Raw genomic sequence first — 16,124 nt, 5'->3', positions numbered from 1 at the left:
GTGGGGCTTTGCTGTTCCCCATCAAGGGTGCTATCTATTTCTCCACCCTCTGGAATCTAGGCTGACTTAGTGCTCTGCTTTTAAGAACAGAATGTGGCAGAAATAACAGTGTGTGAGTTCTAGAGCCTAGGCATTACCCTCATGGAATGCTGCCCTGAAATGACCGCAGAAGAAGCTGGTCTAGCTTACTGGAGGATGAGAGACCGTGTGGGGGGAAACTGAGATGCCCCAGCCAAGAGTCAGCACCAACTCCAGGTGCATGAGTGGGGCCATCTTGAATCTTCCAGCTCAGTCACCAGCTGAATGAAGCCCCAAGAGGGAGCCCAGGTGAAACCACCAGAAGAACCATCCTGCCAACCCACAGAATCATAAAAAAAATAATAAATTGTGGTTGTTTGTTTTAAGCCACTACATTTTGGAGCTGTTTGTTACACAGCAAAGGCTAACTGAAACAGAAGGTCAAGACTGCCTTGGTGACCAGCACTTAGATGAGCCAGTTTGTTCACCCATCTTAATCATCAACCTTGGGTGTGAGGCACTTTGGAGCCAATTCCAAAAAGTCAAATCCGTCTAAACCAAGGTGTGACGTGGTGATGCTTCACCAGTATGTCCAAACTCTGAGACAGTGTCAAAAGCAGGTTCCCAAAACAGATAGAAAAGGTACTCCTTTGGCCAGCTTTTATTTTGGTTTTTTGTTGTTTGTTTGTTTTTTTGTCCATGCTGCATGGCATACTGGATCCTAGTTCCCCCACCAGGGATCAAACCCGCACCCCCTGCAGTGGAAGCTCGGAGTCTTAACTACTGGACTGCCAGGGAAGTCCCAAGATACTCCTTTGGGTACGCAAATTCCAGCATCTCTGGTACACAAAGTTATCAACAGTCCTGTTTCTATGTCATTCGCGTGGGGTCTCTGCTCGAGAAACAGAGGGCAAGACAGATAAAGCCAGTGTGCACCAAAGACTCCATGGGATTCTGAGTCTTCACCATCATGAATAATTCCAAAGGGATGACCATGATTACTGCTTTGTTTAAGGGATTTGAGAATACCAGGATTAAGCCCTTATACCTAAAATTTCCAGTTTTGCTGTTGCAACATTCTGGATGTCCCAGAAAGTTCAAGGGGTATTGTAAACTTCTCACAAAATTGATCAGAACTGAATCAACTTTCTTTTGCCTCCTCACAGCCTACAGTCAAAGCTGACCAACTCCTCCCTTCCCCCGGCCCCCACTTAAATGTCATCCCCCCAACAGTATACATTCTCTATAGCACCCTGAGCTGGGCTTTCACCCCACTTATCAGAAGGATAATTAAAGAAATGAATGGATGAAGGAATAAAGGAATGAAGATCAACTTCCTCTGGCTTCACGTGACCATCACACCCTCCCTTTCAGTTTGCTCTGACTGAGCTGTTGGCTTGGTTACCCTATCATCTTCACATCTCAGGAAGGCTCTCAGATCCCTTTCCAAGTGAATAAGGGTAAGAAAGATAAACACATGGGGACTTCGCTGGCGGTCCAGTGGTTAGGACTCCATGCTTTCACTGCAGGGGGCACAGGTTCGATCCCTGGTCAGGGAACTAAGACCCTGCATGCCACACGGTGCAGCCAAAAAAAAAAAAATTAAAAAGATGAACACAAACATGAACTGAAAATACGAGTGCATCAGATTTCACTCCCCTTGGCGCTTTCAGATGACACAATCTGTCATCCTCACCCAACCCTCCGTCCTCCCCCGTTCTCGCTCACCGGCACTGACGTGCTTGGACACGACGGGCAGGGGGTCGGTCTCCTGCTCAGGCCTGATGAGGATGGAGACGGCCGAGGATGCCGTGATCTCCCTGAAAAGGCTGCTCACTCCTTGCGTGGATTCCTTCAGCAAGGAGGTCACATTCTGCGTGGATTCCTTCAAGAGGTCCGAGACGGTGGGAGCAAACTTACTCTGTCCGTTTAAATCCTTGTTGTCGATGTTAATTGCGAAGAGTATGGAGTTCAGACCTGCCCCCAAAAAGGGAAGAGCCTGGTGTGTCTGCTGTTCAACAGTCACACTCCAACACGATAAACAAGCCGCAGACGTTAGAGTACACAAGAGGGTACACAGTCGTCTCAAATGGTGATAAAAACCACCCACAAAACTGGGGTCAGGAGACACCCGCTATCACTGGAGTTGAGTCTTTCCAAATTCTCTCCCTATCCGTCAGGAAGACAAAAGACAAATAAGAAGTCAACCGTGGGGAGGTTAAGGAGTAAGTTCTGGGGTCGGACTGCCTGGGTTGAATCCCAGCACTGCCACTTACATGCTCTGAGACCTTGGTCAAGCCATTCACGACCTCTGAGCTTCAGTTTCCTTATCTATAACAGGGGGGCAGCAGAATCCCTTCCAGAGTATTAAAGACCATCACCCATCGAAAACAGCTCAGTAAGCAATCAAAAAATGTGTACCAATATCATTACCATTATCACTTTAGGCAAAAACTTGCCCTGGTCTCCTATGGCCCACACAGGACATCATGGTCACCTGACTTTTCCTCACCGATGGACAAGCCTAACATAACTCTCAGTAGGTGGGACTCAGTGTAAACTTTGAGGGAAGAGAGAAAAAGGAGGCAACAAAGGATGTGGAAGAAAGAAGCAAGTTACCCACTTCTGTAGGGTTTACCCTTTGAGTGACAGTCAAATGTTAAACAATTTAACAATTCATCAACTAGCATCAGTGCAGGGCTTTCATGGTAACAGATCATGTACTTGACTCTTTCTCACATCTCATTCTCTCACAGCCCTATACAGGTGACTGCCATGCTATCAGGATTCCCACGTCACAGAAGAGAAAAGTAAAGGTAAAAAAAGCTCACAGGATCTGCCCCAGGCCACCTGCCAGACAGGGGCAGAGCCAGGCTTCAAAGGCAGGTCTCCTCCCCCAGTTCCCTGGATCTTTATATTACACTTGCAAAGCCACGGCCAAAACCCCTCAACGCCATGCTTTCCCAGCCAGGGTATCAAATTCTAGATAAATGGACTCAATTGCTCATCACCACTGAAGGAAGGACAGTGGCAAGTGACTCATTAATTCGGTGAGGACAGGGAAAAGCAGAGCATCCCTTGGAGTTATAAATTCACTCCCAAGCAGCCTCCTCTGCTCACCAAGCTTCACAGGAGCCCCCGCCCTTGGCCCTGGCCAGGCTTACCCGCTGCCATGGTAGGAAGCATGCTAGACCTTTCTTCATCCATCACAAAAGCCCAGTCTTCATAAAAAGTGCTGCAAATTGGAAAAGAGAGGGGAAAAACTCTGAACAGTGGTTCTCGGCATCTGTCAGCCAAACAATTCCCACATATGGCTCCCTGGACAATCCATGCCTGGTTATCCCAGAGTGGATACACGAGGTCTCTGCTGGGCTGAGGCTTCTGGTTATAAACAAAGGATTGCGCGCATATGTCCTACAACTTCCTCATTGGTCCCCTGAGATCTTTAGAGTCCCCTGAGCTTGAAAGTACTGAGATAGGCATGAGATGTACACGTGGTATTTCTGAAGCAGAAAAGGAGAAGGGGACAAACAGAGGGGTGACTTCCACTCAAGCTATGTCTCTAAGAGACAGACAGGAAATCCAAGCCAGCCCACAGGGCCCCTCTGATTGGGTTAATACAAGAAGAGACAATTTCAGTAAGAAATTATAGTTCCATGGCTCCATCAACCAGAGCATTTGTATATAACACCAGCTTGGGCTGCAGCCCAAAAGCCAAGTTACCCCTGGAAAGGGCTGGGAAGTTAAAAAGGCCCACAAATCTAAAGAGCAGTGGGGGAGGAGGGGGACAGAAAGGCCTACAGGTCATTCCATTGTTCAAGGTCATTCAGCAATAAATGGTACAGCCAGGGCTCCAAAGCAGGTCTCCCAGCCTCATTCCCCAGCTCTTTATCCGACCCCCCCGTTAAGCAACAACAAGCAAATATCCTCACCCCCCAGACTTCCCAGCCAGGTCAGAGAACTCTAAACTAACGGAGTCAAAACCCAATTTCACTGAAGCACAGTCAGTGATGGGTGACCTGGAGTTCCGCAAGAGACCGGATGCATAATTGCTGAAGCGACTGAATACAACTAACAGAAAGAGAAAAGAAACACATCATTTTCAACATACTCAACCTGGCAAAAATGTCAGTGGAAGCACAGACTACATGTTCAAGCTGGCACTGCAACTAGACCTCTGATTCCCAAATTTATGATTCTTTACAAATTAGAGCCAGTTTTCATGCATGTGAATGAATTTGGTTTTCCCACATCAAGTTAGAGTGGCTAGTGATTCAGGTAAGTTCAACTTTGATTCTTAACAGCTGATTCATTTCAACTGCTCACTGTTACATTCAACCTTGATAATGAGAACACAACTCTGAACTACAGCTGTCCCTTGGTATCCATGGGGGATTGGTTCTAGGACCCACTTCGGATACCAAAATTTGCAGATGCTTATATAAAATAGCGTAGTACAATTGGCTCTCCAAATCTGCAGGTTCTGCATCCATGGATTCCACCAACCACAGATCTTAAACACAGTACTCAATCCACAGTTGGCTGAGACCACAGATGCAGAACCTGGGGATAGAGAGGGCAGACTGCACTTGTAAATGATCTGCTGGAAAGAGCTTCACACACACACACAAAAAAACTATTATAAGAAACATGCGTATGTTCTCCTTAATGAAAGCTGGTTAATGCTCAGATATACACACAGACATTCACAGCCTCCCAACTCAGACCCTAAGCAGCACACAAGTACAGCTGATGCCAGTTGTTCTGGGCCCCATCCCTACCATTTCATATCCACAGGGTCTGAACACACAACTGGACAAGGTACCACAAGCAACATCAATAGGAGAACTTCAAGGGCATCTTTAACAGCCTTAGTGCACAATCCCAGAACACCTAGCAAACTACTGGTAGAGAGGTGACCACAAGCAACAGAAGCAACAGAAGAGGATACCTGAGCCGGGGAATGCACAGCAAGATGTGAAATCACGGGAATGCATCACGGCACTAAGGAAACGCCAGCTTAATGAATTAACTGACATTTCAGTGTTGAGGATCTGGGCTGATGTGGAAGTTATTCAAGGGACCAGGGCAGAATGGACCACTGTCCCTTTGCATCATCAGGTGACACAAAACAACATGTCTAGTCCACCCTTCTCAGAGGGAAAATAACAGCGAGAGAGAAAGAGAGAGAGAGAGAGAGAAAGGGACAGAGAGAGGAAGACAGGGAGAGGAGAAAGAGGTCACAAACACCAGCATACAAGCAAAATGACAGAAAAAATAGCAACATGTTAGCAGAGTTATGTCTGTAATTTATGAGTGACTTAAGTTTTGTCCCAGAGGGTTCTACAGCATCGTCAAATGTTTCTGAAGGGCAGATGGCTGACTGTACTATCGCTGATGCATATTCAGTGCCGTCTCCCCACGGCTGTGGGATAAGCATACCTCACCCACCCTGCTGAGCTTGCCTGTGGCCGTGTAACTTGCTGGCCAACGAAATATGAGTGGGAGTGAGCATCACGGCGGGCAGAGGCTTTAAGAGCCAGAGCTTCGCTCAGCCACAGTCCCTTGTCCTGCCTTGGCAATCAGGAAAGCATATGTAGAGATGGAGCCTCTGTCAGCCTGGATCCCTGAGATGAGACCTCCCACCCATGACAGACATGCAGCAGGGGGAAGAAATGAAGGCGGCTGTCTCAAGCCAATGAGGTTTATACGATGCTTGTTATGGCAGCATAACCTGGCCTATACTAACTGACAGAGTGAACTTTATGATCAAGAAAAAAAGAAAACAAAATAAAACGAGATGTTGTTTTATAATAACAAATGACTTATCTCGCCAACTTAAAACTTCCCTATTTCTTTCCATCAGTTTGGGGTTGATTAACCTCAAAAAAACCAGGAGGAGCTGTACAGTACGCAGCACGCAAGGTGAGACACAACATGAAACTGGGCACTGAACACCCAACATCTAAAGAGAAAGAAATTCTGAATCCGAAAGAAACCCAGATTAAAATTCCAGCAAGTGGGGCGCAGGCTGTGTCCTAAGACAACAGCTCTCTCCACACCCCAGGCCTTAATAATAACAAGCATCTATTGAATGCTTGCTGCATGCAGCTGTCATGCGGAGGGAGCCCTTTACAGGCATCCTCATTTAGTCTCTGGTCGACTGTCCCCACAGCACAGCAGGACAAGCTGGGGCCGGAAGAGGGGAACCCAGCCACCCCAGATGCAGGCGGGCAGGTACTACGACGGTCACCCCTCGGCGCACCCCCTCCCCGAGCCCCTCTGGGGTACCTGAGCCTGCTGTGGTCGGCCAGGAGCATGTGCAGGTAGCGCTCCAGGGAGTGTTCGTTGAGGGCGCAGCGCAGCCAGGCGCGGCCGCGGCCCACGTCCGAGGCGATGTGGTGCAAGGCGTAGAAGCGCTGCAGCTCATGCTTGCTGAGGACCTCCTTCACATAGAACCAGAACACGGGCTCTGCGGAGACAGTGGGACCGCGCTGTGGGGCGTGCATCGTCTGAAGAGGAACACCCTTGGGCAGTTTTTGGTTTTGTTTTTTGTATTGAAGTATAGTTGATTTACCATAATGGAGAAGAATATTAAGAAAAAAAAAAAAAAGAATTGTATGTATGTCCATGGGCAGTTTTGAGGGTTGTAAAACAGTTACTTCTTAGCACCAAAAAGGAAGATACCCGAGAGTATATTGAAAATAAAAATGAACCCCCCATCCACCATCCAGAGGTGACCAACATTAACATTTTCAAGTTAGTCTTTTTGCCTGCACTTTGCTTTTTTATACAAAATTGACATCTGTGATAGCTGAATTATGACCCCCAAAGATAACCATATCCTACTCCCTGGAACCTGTGCACGTTACCTTTTACAGCAAAAGAGACTTTGCAGGTGTGACAGGTCATGTCATTACAGGTGTGCAGGTGTGTCCTTACAGCGGAATGACCCCTGTAAGGATCTGGAAATGGGGAGATTATCCTGGGTAGTCTCTGGGGTCCTGACATAATCACAAGTGTCTTTAAAAGAGGGAGGGGGAAGGAGAGCTGATGCAGAAGAGAAGGTAGTGCCATGACCAGGGAAGCATAGCCTGGAGTGATGCGGCCACAGCCAAGGAATGCCAGAAGCCACCAGAAGCCGGAAGAGGCAAGGAACGGATCCTGCCCTGGAGCCTCCAGAAGGAACCAGCCCTGCCATCACCTTGACTTTAGCCCAGTGAAACTGACTTTGGACTTCTGCCCTCCATAACTATAAGAAAATTAGTTTGTGTTGTTTTAAGCCACAAACTTTGTGGTAATTTGTTAGAGCAGCCATAAGAAATTAATACACCATCACATTGTGTGTTGTATATGTATATGTATATGTATGTATGTGTGTATATATAAATACACACACACGTAGCTTTGTATCCTGACTTGTTTCTTTTCTTGTCTAGATCATGAACATTTTCCTGTAACATGTAAAGATCTCTGAGAACAAGATTTTTGATGGCTCCCCAGTTAAACACAATTTATTTCAGGACTCCTGGGAACATAATATAATGCCAATTTTCCCTGTATAATGCTTTGAACTTCCCTGTACATAACTCACTGTCCTTGTTTCTGGTTCCTTAGGGGAGATTTCCACAGGTCTGAGCAGATTTAAGGCTTTAAGGAAAGCTAAGAAGTTTGTTTTTATCCATAAAATAGTCATCGTGTCGCCTCACATCCTGCTTTTTTTGTCCACATGCACACAGATGTTTTTCATAGGTGTAATTCCAGTGTATACCTAATTTTGTAACCAACCTTCTTTACTTAAGGACAGTTCATCAACACTTTTCAATGCTGCCAATAGTAACAGCAACAACAGCGATAGCCGCTACTACTTATTGAGCGTTAACTACGTGCCAACCATTGCACCCAACACCTTCCATCCGACCTCAGTCCTCACAACCACCAAGGCCATCTCCATGTCAAAGACAAGGCTGAGGCCCAGGCAAGTGAAGTAACTGGCCCAGTGACACACGGTTATAAGTGGTCCAGCAGAAAGGGACCTCAGAGCTGTCTCCCTGCAAATCACTTCATCACACTGCCTTGCAAAGTGAGGGGCGCTCTGCCTCCTTGAAAAGGATCATGTTCACAACTGCTCGATATCCCGAGGGGGAAACTGCTGAGTCTCTGCTGCCAGACGGGGATTCTAATCCAGGAGCTAAACAGGCTCAGACCCCTCTGAGAAGGTGACAAGAGCTTTGAACCTTCCTTCCAGAAGGATGTGAATACACACATCTCCATAAACTGGACAGCAAGTTAATAAGCTCACTCTAAGATTGCAGTTCAGCTCAAGTAGCACAGACTGTATTCTTCCCAGTAGCCACAAGCTGGGCGAGGCTATGGGCCACCAGGTAGAAAAGAAGGACTCTTTCCTAACAAGCTTCCAGTCTAGCAGGCAGGACAACAGGTGAGGAGGTCTTCAGCGGAAGGACCCTGGGCAGGTCCCTCAACCATGCTAAGCTTCAGACTCCTCTCCCTTAAAGTAAGCCCCAAAGTGCAGAACCACCTAGGGTTACTGGGGTAACTGGAGAGAAGTGGGGTAGAACACTGAGCATGACGTCCAGCCCATGATGACCAACCACTGTTTGCTAAATAATTATCTTCTTATCCAAGAGCATTCATATTGTTTCCTCTTTTCCTTTTTCTGTTAACAGCATCTAAATGTGTATGTACTCATCAGTGTGTGTATGCATCTGTGTATCAAGTCAACCTCTGAGATCATTTAGAATAAACATCTCAGGAACGACTGGTAAAACCACCAGCAGGGCAGTTTACTCAATACCTTCTGTCTCAATCCCTAAAAGCCAAACTAATCCCCTTCCGAAACCCATTAGATCAGCCCAAACCGCACAAGTGCAAACAGCCTTCTTTCTACTGGAAGCCTCTCTCAGAATTTGGTGAGAGTACCACTCTGGGCCGGCCGGCTGACTAGCCAAAACCTTGTTTTGTAACCCACCAGACAACCATCAGTACATCCATCACGATTCCAATCAAGTGACTCTCACTTGCATTGTCTTTCCTGAAAACTGCAGTCACCTCCCTCTGACCCTGAGTACACATGAAACACCTCAACGTGTGCTTTCACCTTTCAATTTCGCAAATTGCTTACCGATACAGAATCCTTCTAAAGCTTGCCTGAGTGATGCTGCTGCTGATCATGATTATCCCAGCGGGGCTCCGCTTCCACCGCCAGAATTAACGTGGTCTATTTAAAGCGCAGCTCACCTGCCACTTAACACTTGCAGTCTCCATAATTTAATTGGGGAATATACACTGATCTCTTGTTGCTTTAAACCAGAGGCTGATTCCAAAAGTGGGTGAGGGCTTCTGGTTCCCCCAACTCCTGAAAGCCATCTGCCGACAAGAACAAGAGCCAAGAAGGGGGCACTGAGGTGAGCTACCTAGGGGTACCTGCTGACAGAGGATGATGAAAGCACGGGGCCTTTGGCAAAGCTTCTAACAGGCCTCAACTTTAATCGATGCCAAGAATTCAAGAATGCATACTTTGGAGGGCAAAATCCCTGGCGCGAATTCTAGTTCAGGCATTGCGTGACCTTCGGCAACATAGTTTGTCCTTCATTTTCCTCATCTGTAAAATGGGGAGAACTACCTGCCTTTGAGGTTTGCTAAGAGGGAAAAAACATGAGACAATAAAGCATGCATATGAAGTGCTTAGTACCAAGGCAGGAAAACGGCATCCCTTTCCCTTTCTTCTGGCAGCTGCACCCCTCTTTCCTAGGGGAACCGTGTTCCATTTGGTTCCCTGTGAAGTTGCTTTTAGCACTACCAAACTCTCCCTCCCACAGGGGTGGGCAGGTAACCCAAGCTGGTCAACCACCTGGCCACAGCAGGGCGGGCGCCTCAACTTGCCTCACTCAGCACCCCCTCACCCTGGCCCTGTTTGATATTTTGTGTGACTTTTGCATGACCTTTGCATGATGGATTTTTTTTCTGTATTAATTTTGATTTTTTTAAAATATTGCATGAAAATATTATTTATCTTGATCGCTGAGTTTTTGGTGTTCCCTTAAATTCTGTGGCTGAAGTGAGTGCTTCACTGCCTCACCCTGGACCACGGGGCCCTCCCCACAACTTCTGCCTGAACTGCTAGAAGAGAAGCCTTGTCTCCCTCCAGAACTGAAGTCAGCAAACAAAGGCCCGAGGGCCAAATTCAGCATCCCCACCCCTCTTTTTGTAAATAAACTTTTTGTGTTTTTTTAAATTTATTTTTGGCTGTGTTGGGTCTTCGTTGCTGTGCGGGTTTTCTCTAGGTGCGGCGAGCGGGGGCTGCTCTTCGTTGCGGTGCATGGGCTTCTCATGGCGGTGGCTTCTCTTGTTGTGGAGCATGGGCTCTAGGCACACAGGCTTCAGCTGTGGTGGCACGCAGGCTCAGTACTTGCGGCTCGCGGGCTCTAGAGCGCAGGCTCAGTCGTTATGGCGCACGGGCTTAGTTGCTCCGCGGCACGTGGGATCTTCCCGGACCAGGGCTAGAACCCGTGTCCCCTGCATTGCCAGGCAGATTCTTAACCACTGCGCCACCAGGGAAGCCCTGTAAATAAAGTCTTACTGGAACACAGTCACGTCCGTTTGTTTACAAGTCATCTGTGGCTGCTTTCCTGCTACAAAGGCAGAGCTGGGACGTTGCTACAGAAACTTATGGCCCACAAAGCCTAAAATACTTACTATATGATCCCTTAAGGAAGTTTGCCAACCGCCGTTCTAGAAGTAGGAGCTATAACTGTCGTGTAAATCTGGCGCTTCCTGGGTCCATTTCCCCTATCAGGTAGAGTGGCCCACCTGGGAAAGATGCCAACCCAGAGAGAAGCGGAACTGGGAGAGACCAAGGGACAGACGTAGGGGATGCTACTCCACTGGATCCAGCTCAACCCCTAGTTTCCTTGGTTACGTCAGTCAGTAAGTGCCCTTTGGCTGTCACTTGCAACCAGAAGAAGCCTAATGCAGGGAGCTAGGGCAGGTTCTTCAACCATCTGACAATCATTTTGGGGGCCGAGAACATGGCAGGCCCTGAGCAATGCCTGCACACATTGAAGGGGCGATGGCATCCCTCAAAAATAAACACACATACAAAAGCACTGCTCAACAATAAACAGAAAACCCAACTACAAGGAGCTAGGCTCCTTGTAAACAAAGAAAGTCTTATTTTTCTTAAATACTTAGTCTGGAGGTAGACAGCTGGTTCAAAGGCTGTGTCATGGGCAGAATCTCTACCCTCTACCCTTGCTGTCTCAGAGGACTGTCAACACTCTGGGCCTCACATTCACAATTGGAGCAGAAGAAAGAGGTTAAGATACAAGTCAGTTCTTGGGAATTCCATGGTTGTCCAGCGCTTAGGACACTGCACTTCCACTGCAGGGGGCGCGGGTTCGATCCCTGGTCGGGGAACTAAGATCCCACATGCTGCAGTGCAGCCAAAAATAAATTAATTAATTAAAAAAAAAAAAGATAAAGCCAGCTCTATCACTCCCTTTTTTCAGGCAAGGATGAGTTACCCCAGAAAAGCACAAGGGAGTGGAGAACATGTCAAGACTGGCTAAATCACGCATGAGCCATGACCTAGAGAAGGACATCCCACAGCCCCAAGCAAAATCAGGGTTCTGTTAAGCCAAAGAAGAAAAGGGGAAAGGATTCTAGGCAGGAAGCTAACAGAATCAGCCATACATCGTATCAACCATTCCAGGAACAAAAGGCAAAACCAAGTGCTTCCATATTCCAGCCTGAGACCTGGGTGAGCGCAGGTGCCCCCAAATCCCAGTCACACCCCAATCTGCATGAGCCCGACTACAAGACACAAATGCAGGGGCAAAGCAGAGGGGCTGTGGCTCTGTCATGTGGCCATCGCCCAACCAGCCACAAGACGCCCCCTGGAACTAGAACACAGGGGCTGTGCTTTAACCATGAAGAACACATAATTAAGACTTGTATGAAGTATGTAAACTTGGGGCTTTTTTTTTTTTTTTTTGCTTTCTTCAATTGCGGTAAAACATACATAATAAAATTTACCACTTTAACCATTTTTCAGTGTATAATTCAGTGACATGAAGTACATTCACAAGGTCATGCAACTATCATCATTATCCATTTCCAGAAATTTTTCATCATCCCAAACAGAAACTTCATAGCCATTAAACACTAATCCCCCCCATTCTCCCCTCCCGCACCCCCTGGTAACCTCTGTCCCACATACTTTCTGTCTCTACAAATTTGACTATTCTAGATTCTACATATAAGTGGAATCACACAACACGTGACCTTTTGTGACTGGCTAATTTCACTTGGCATGTTTTTAAGGTTCATCCATGTTATAGTAGGTAGCAGTACTTCATTTCTCTTTATGGCTGAATAATATTCCATTATATATAGTATATACCGCACTTTGTTATCCATTCATCTGCTGATAGACATTTGAGTTGTTTCTACCTTCTGACTCTTGTGAATAATGCTGCTATGAATATTTGTGTGCAAGTATCTGAGTCCCTGCTTTCAATTTTTTTAGGTATGCATCTAGGAGTGGAATTGCTGGATCGTCTGGTAATTCTATGTCTAACTTTTTGAAAAACCATCAAATTATTTTCCACAGTAGCTGCATCATTTTACATTGATACTTTTTTTTTTTTTAGTAAAGATGGAATTGTCTTTATTTCTCTGCAACTGAAATTAACTCTATTAAATTTCCTTTCAGTTAGTTTTTAAACTCCCTTCACTCAGAAAAAAACTAAAACTTGCCAGTTTAAGGTAACTTAGCCATTTCCAGGTCTTTTTTTACTGTAGTAAAATTCACTTATAAAATTCACCATTTTAAAGTGTACAATTCAGAACTTGATACATTTTTTAAAATATTTATTTATTTAGCTGCATCGGGTCTTAGTTGTGGCACACAGGATCTTCGTTGCCGCTTGCAGGATGTTTAGTTGCAGCATGCAGGATCTTTTAGTTGTGGCATGTGGGATGTAGTTCCCCAACTAGGGATCGAACCTGTGTCCCCTGCATTGGGAGCACGGAGTCTTAGCCACTGGACCACCAGGGAAGTCCCGGAACGTGATACATTTTTAAAGAATGAATATAGATTCATTTTGCTGTACACCTGAAACTAAAGCAACATTGTAAATCAACTATACCCCAATAAAAAATTTTTTAAAAAGAATGAATAAATGCACAATGATCTGAGATGCTGGATTGCTTTGGAAGACTTCAGTAGATTTAAACTTAAACATCCCTACTGACTCTACAGAACAAGTGCCAATTATCTCGGTAGAGGTGAAAGGAGATCACAAAAATAAAGCAAGAAAAGAAGGATACATTACCACTTACTGCCCGGACGTGACAGGGTTCCCCACTACCTCTCCACTTCACCTCGTCCCACTCTCCCTGTCACTCACCCTGCAACAGCCTCACTGGTCTCCTGGCCGCCCCTCCAACCAGCCAAGCCTGCTCCACCTCAGGGCCCACCCAGCCCTGAGAACAGAAACCACACCAGCTAGGCCACTGAAGGAATTTCAAACAGGACATCTGTTACAGAGCTTTTGGAAGAGCCAGAAAGCCAAACAGGAGATAACGAGGGCACCCGGAGATAACTGACGTCAGAAAGCTAATCCATCCCTAAAGCCAGAGGAACAAAAGGTGTTCCCAGGCGGTGTAACCAGGGTTGCAGGCAACAGCTGGACTGTGGCAGAGGCACCTAGGAGGAAAGTGGGGGGACAAGAGGAAGGCCTGACCGGCAGCCACGGGGGACCTCCAAGGACCATGAAGGAAGCACAGCCACGGCTAGAGATGCCCCCTGAAGCAGGGCTGGGAGGAAGAAATATTCCAGCTCCCTTCTTCCTCTCACCTGCTGACCGTATCACCACCTCCCACTGAAATGATGGGCAAGGGGACCCAGGAAATAGAGTTTGCAGGGCAAGGGCAAGGAGTCAACTTGCGAGCAAATGAGAGACTGACCGCTACGTGCTTCTGAACCTGTTGAACCGCCTGGGATTCCTTCCCCCAATAACAGGATGGCTAATCCCTTCGCTTCCTTAGGTCTCTATTCAAATGTCCCCATGAAGAGGTGTCTCTGACCACTCTACAGAGCAGAGGAAAAGCTCCACCGTGGCAGACTGCTAGCTGCTCATCCAAATCTATCCTCTCTTCCACCTGAATCCGCAGACTGACTACACATCCCAGCCTGCTCTGCAGGGGCCAGGTGACTCTCAGGTGCCACTGCTCCCTGGCACCCTTCACCAGCCCGGTTCACTCATCTCTGTCAGCTGTCCGGCCCCTGTGATCATCTGAAGGCTGAGTTCCCAGCTCTAACACCTCAACAGAGCACACCTGGCCTTCACCCACGTGACACAAGGGGCTATGGTACCTCCCTTATGAACAAGTGGGAACTTTCTCCACCACTGCTAAAACCTGTGCCCTGTTTCCTTTTGGGGGTGTACTCCATCCTCTGCGCAAGAGCCATTTTCATGCTGACAGAAGCGAAGCAAAGTACCCATGGAACCAACAGGCTGGATAATAACTCAAAACTGACAACTCCGAGGCCAGGTCTGAGTCTTAATTTACAGGACATCAAGATTAAATACCCGGGACTTTCCTGGTGGCGCAGTGGTTAAGAATCCGCCTGCCAATGCAGGGCATGTGGGTTCAAGCCCTGGTCCGGGAAGATCCCACATGCCGCGGAGCAACTAAGCCCGTGTGCCACAACTACTGAGCCTGCGAGCCACAACTACTACTGAAGCCCGCGCACCTAGAGCCTGTGCTCTGCAACAAAGACAAGCCACCGCAATGAGAAACGCTTGCACCGAACAAAGAGTAGCTCCCGCTTGCCACAGCTAGAGAAAGCCCACACACAGCAACAACAACAACAAAAAAAAACCAACGCAGCCAAAAATAAATTAATTCATTCATTTAAAAAAAAAAAAAGATTAAATACCTCTGAAACCGCCAGAGGTCCCCTTTGGCCAAGAGGCATCAGTCTGGCTACAACAAATCCTAATATGCTGGGACAGTTTCATCCCCCTTAATAAATGGCCACTGGCCCAAGCCCTCAGCCACTCCAGCAGTCAAGAACCCTCCCAGGACCCTATGGACATTGCCCAAATCCAGTGACTCACGGGTTAACACCTCGCCCGTGGGGGACAGCGCTCTGGCCTTGGCTCCCTCCCTAAGACCAGCACTTCCCCACCAGCTGCTGACCATTTTTATCGCCACCCTGGACGTCTTCTCTGCCCTTTTGGCAGACATCCTCCCAACTCTCTTTCACCAGAACTAGCTGATTTGCAAGTTCGCGAATTCAACAGAGAAACACAAAGAGGGAACTGAAAACATGATAGGGATGGGAGGGTGAGGGAGTGGACTTCCCCTCACGATCAAAAGGATGGGCCTGGGGTTCTCCCGGCACATGCAGCTTCCTCTGCAAACAGTTCTCTACAGAAATGAAATTGTTACCCAAGGTGCCCCAGTGAAGCAAAATATAACTTCCAATTTGAGTTAAACGCAATCAACCACTTTCAAAAATCCCCCCTGAGGATCAAGGAAGTAGGTTTCTCTAATATTACAGTTGGGGGTATATTAATACCACCTGCTTTCAACTGTGAGGATGTACAGATGGAAGGGGGCGGGGTTTGGCATCCCAGGAGAATGAGCAGCATGACCTGACATCTGGGTCCTCGAGTCACTGTTCTGAATGTAGTTGCAGGCTCCTCGCAATACACTGGAGCTACAAATGTGAGCGAGGACGGAGCCAGTCCCTGACCACCGAGAGAGGGAGACAAGAAAATGGTGGTGCCACACAGGGGTCTGGTGAGAAGAGGACTCAGGACCGTTGCAGGGTGGGGGTGGGGGGTCGTCACCGATTGGAGGGGCACCATCCAGCTGAACTGGTGGGGAGCTCAAAAATGACTTTTAGAGAGAAATCTGAAACTTCAAGAGACAGTAGATCAAAACCAGGATGAGATACCACTTCACACCCATTTGAGTGGCTATTATCAAAAACACAAAAAATAACAAGTGTTGGTGAGGATGTGGAGAAACTGGGAACCCTTGTGCATTGCTGGTGGTAATTTAAAATGGAG

The 16,124-nt window shown here is 47.3% G+C and overlaps 1 protein-coding gene across 16 annotated transcripts in view; it reads right to left on the bottom strand.

The window, feature by feature from the left end:
• SNX29 (sorting nexin 29) overlaps positions 1-16,124 on the bottom strand; it is a 557,079-nt gene that overhangs the window by 486,990 nt on the left and 53,965 nt on the right. For 15 of the 16 annotated variants that reach the window (XR_014235418.1, XR_014235419.1, XR_014235420.1 and 12 more), the window contains 3 exons: positions 6,310-6,490; positions 3,183-3,253; positions 1,747-1,995 (listed from right to left, as the gene is read on the bottom strand). Coding sequence is in view for 9 of the 16 variants with exons in the window: in XM_082359262.1 (XP_082215388.1) it covers positions 1,747-1,995; positions 3,183-3,253; positions 6,310-6,490 (501 nt within the window). In the remaining 7 variants the exon portion in view is untranslated. The remainder of the gene's footprint in view (positions 1-1,746; positions 1,996-3,182; positions 3,254-6,309; positions 6,491-16,124) is intronic. The other variant, XM_082359265.1, reaches the window with a different exon arrangement.

The sequence above is a fragment of the Balaenoptera borealis genome, assembly GCF_965194805.1.
Source record: "Balaenoptera borealis genome assembly, chromosome: 16".
Lineage (NCBI taxonomy): Eukaryota > Metazoa > Chordata > Mammalia > Artiodactyla > Balaenopteridae > Balaenoptera > Balaenoptera borealis.
Note: the sequence above shows the minus strand (reverse complement) of the source record. Positions and strands in the feature narration are given on the sequence as shown.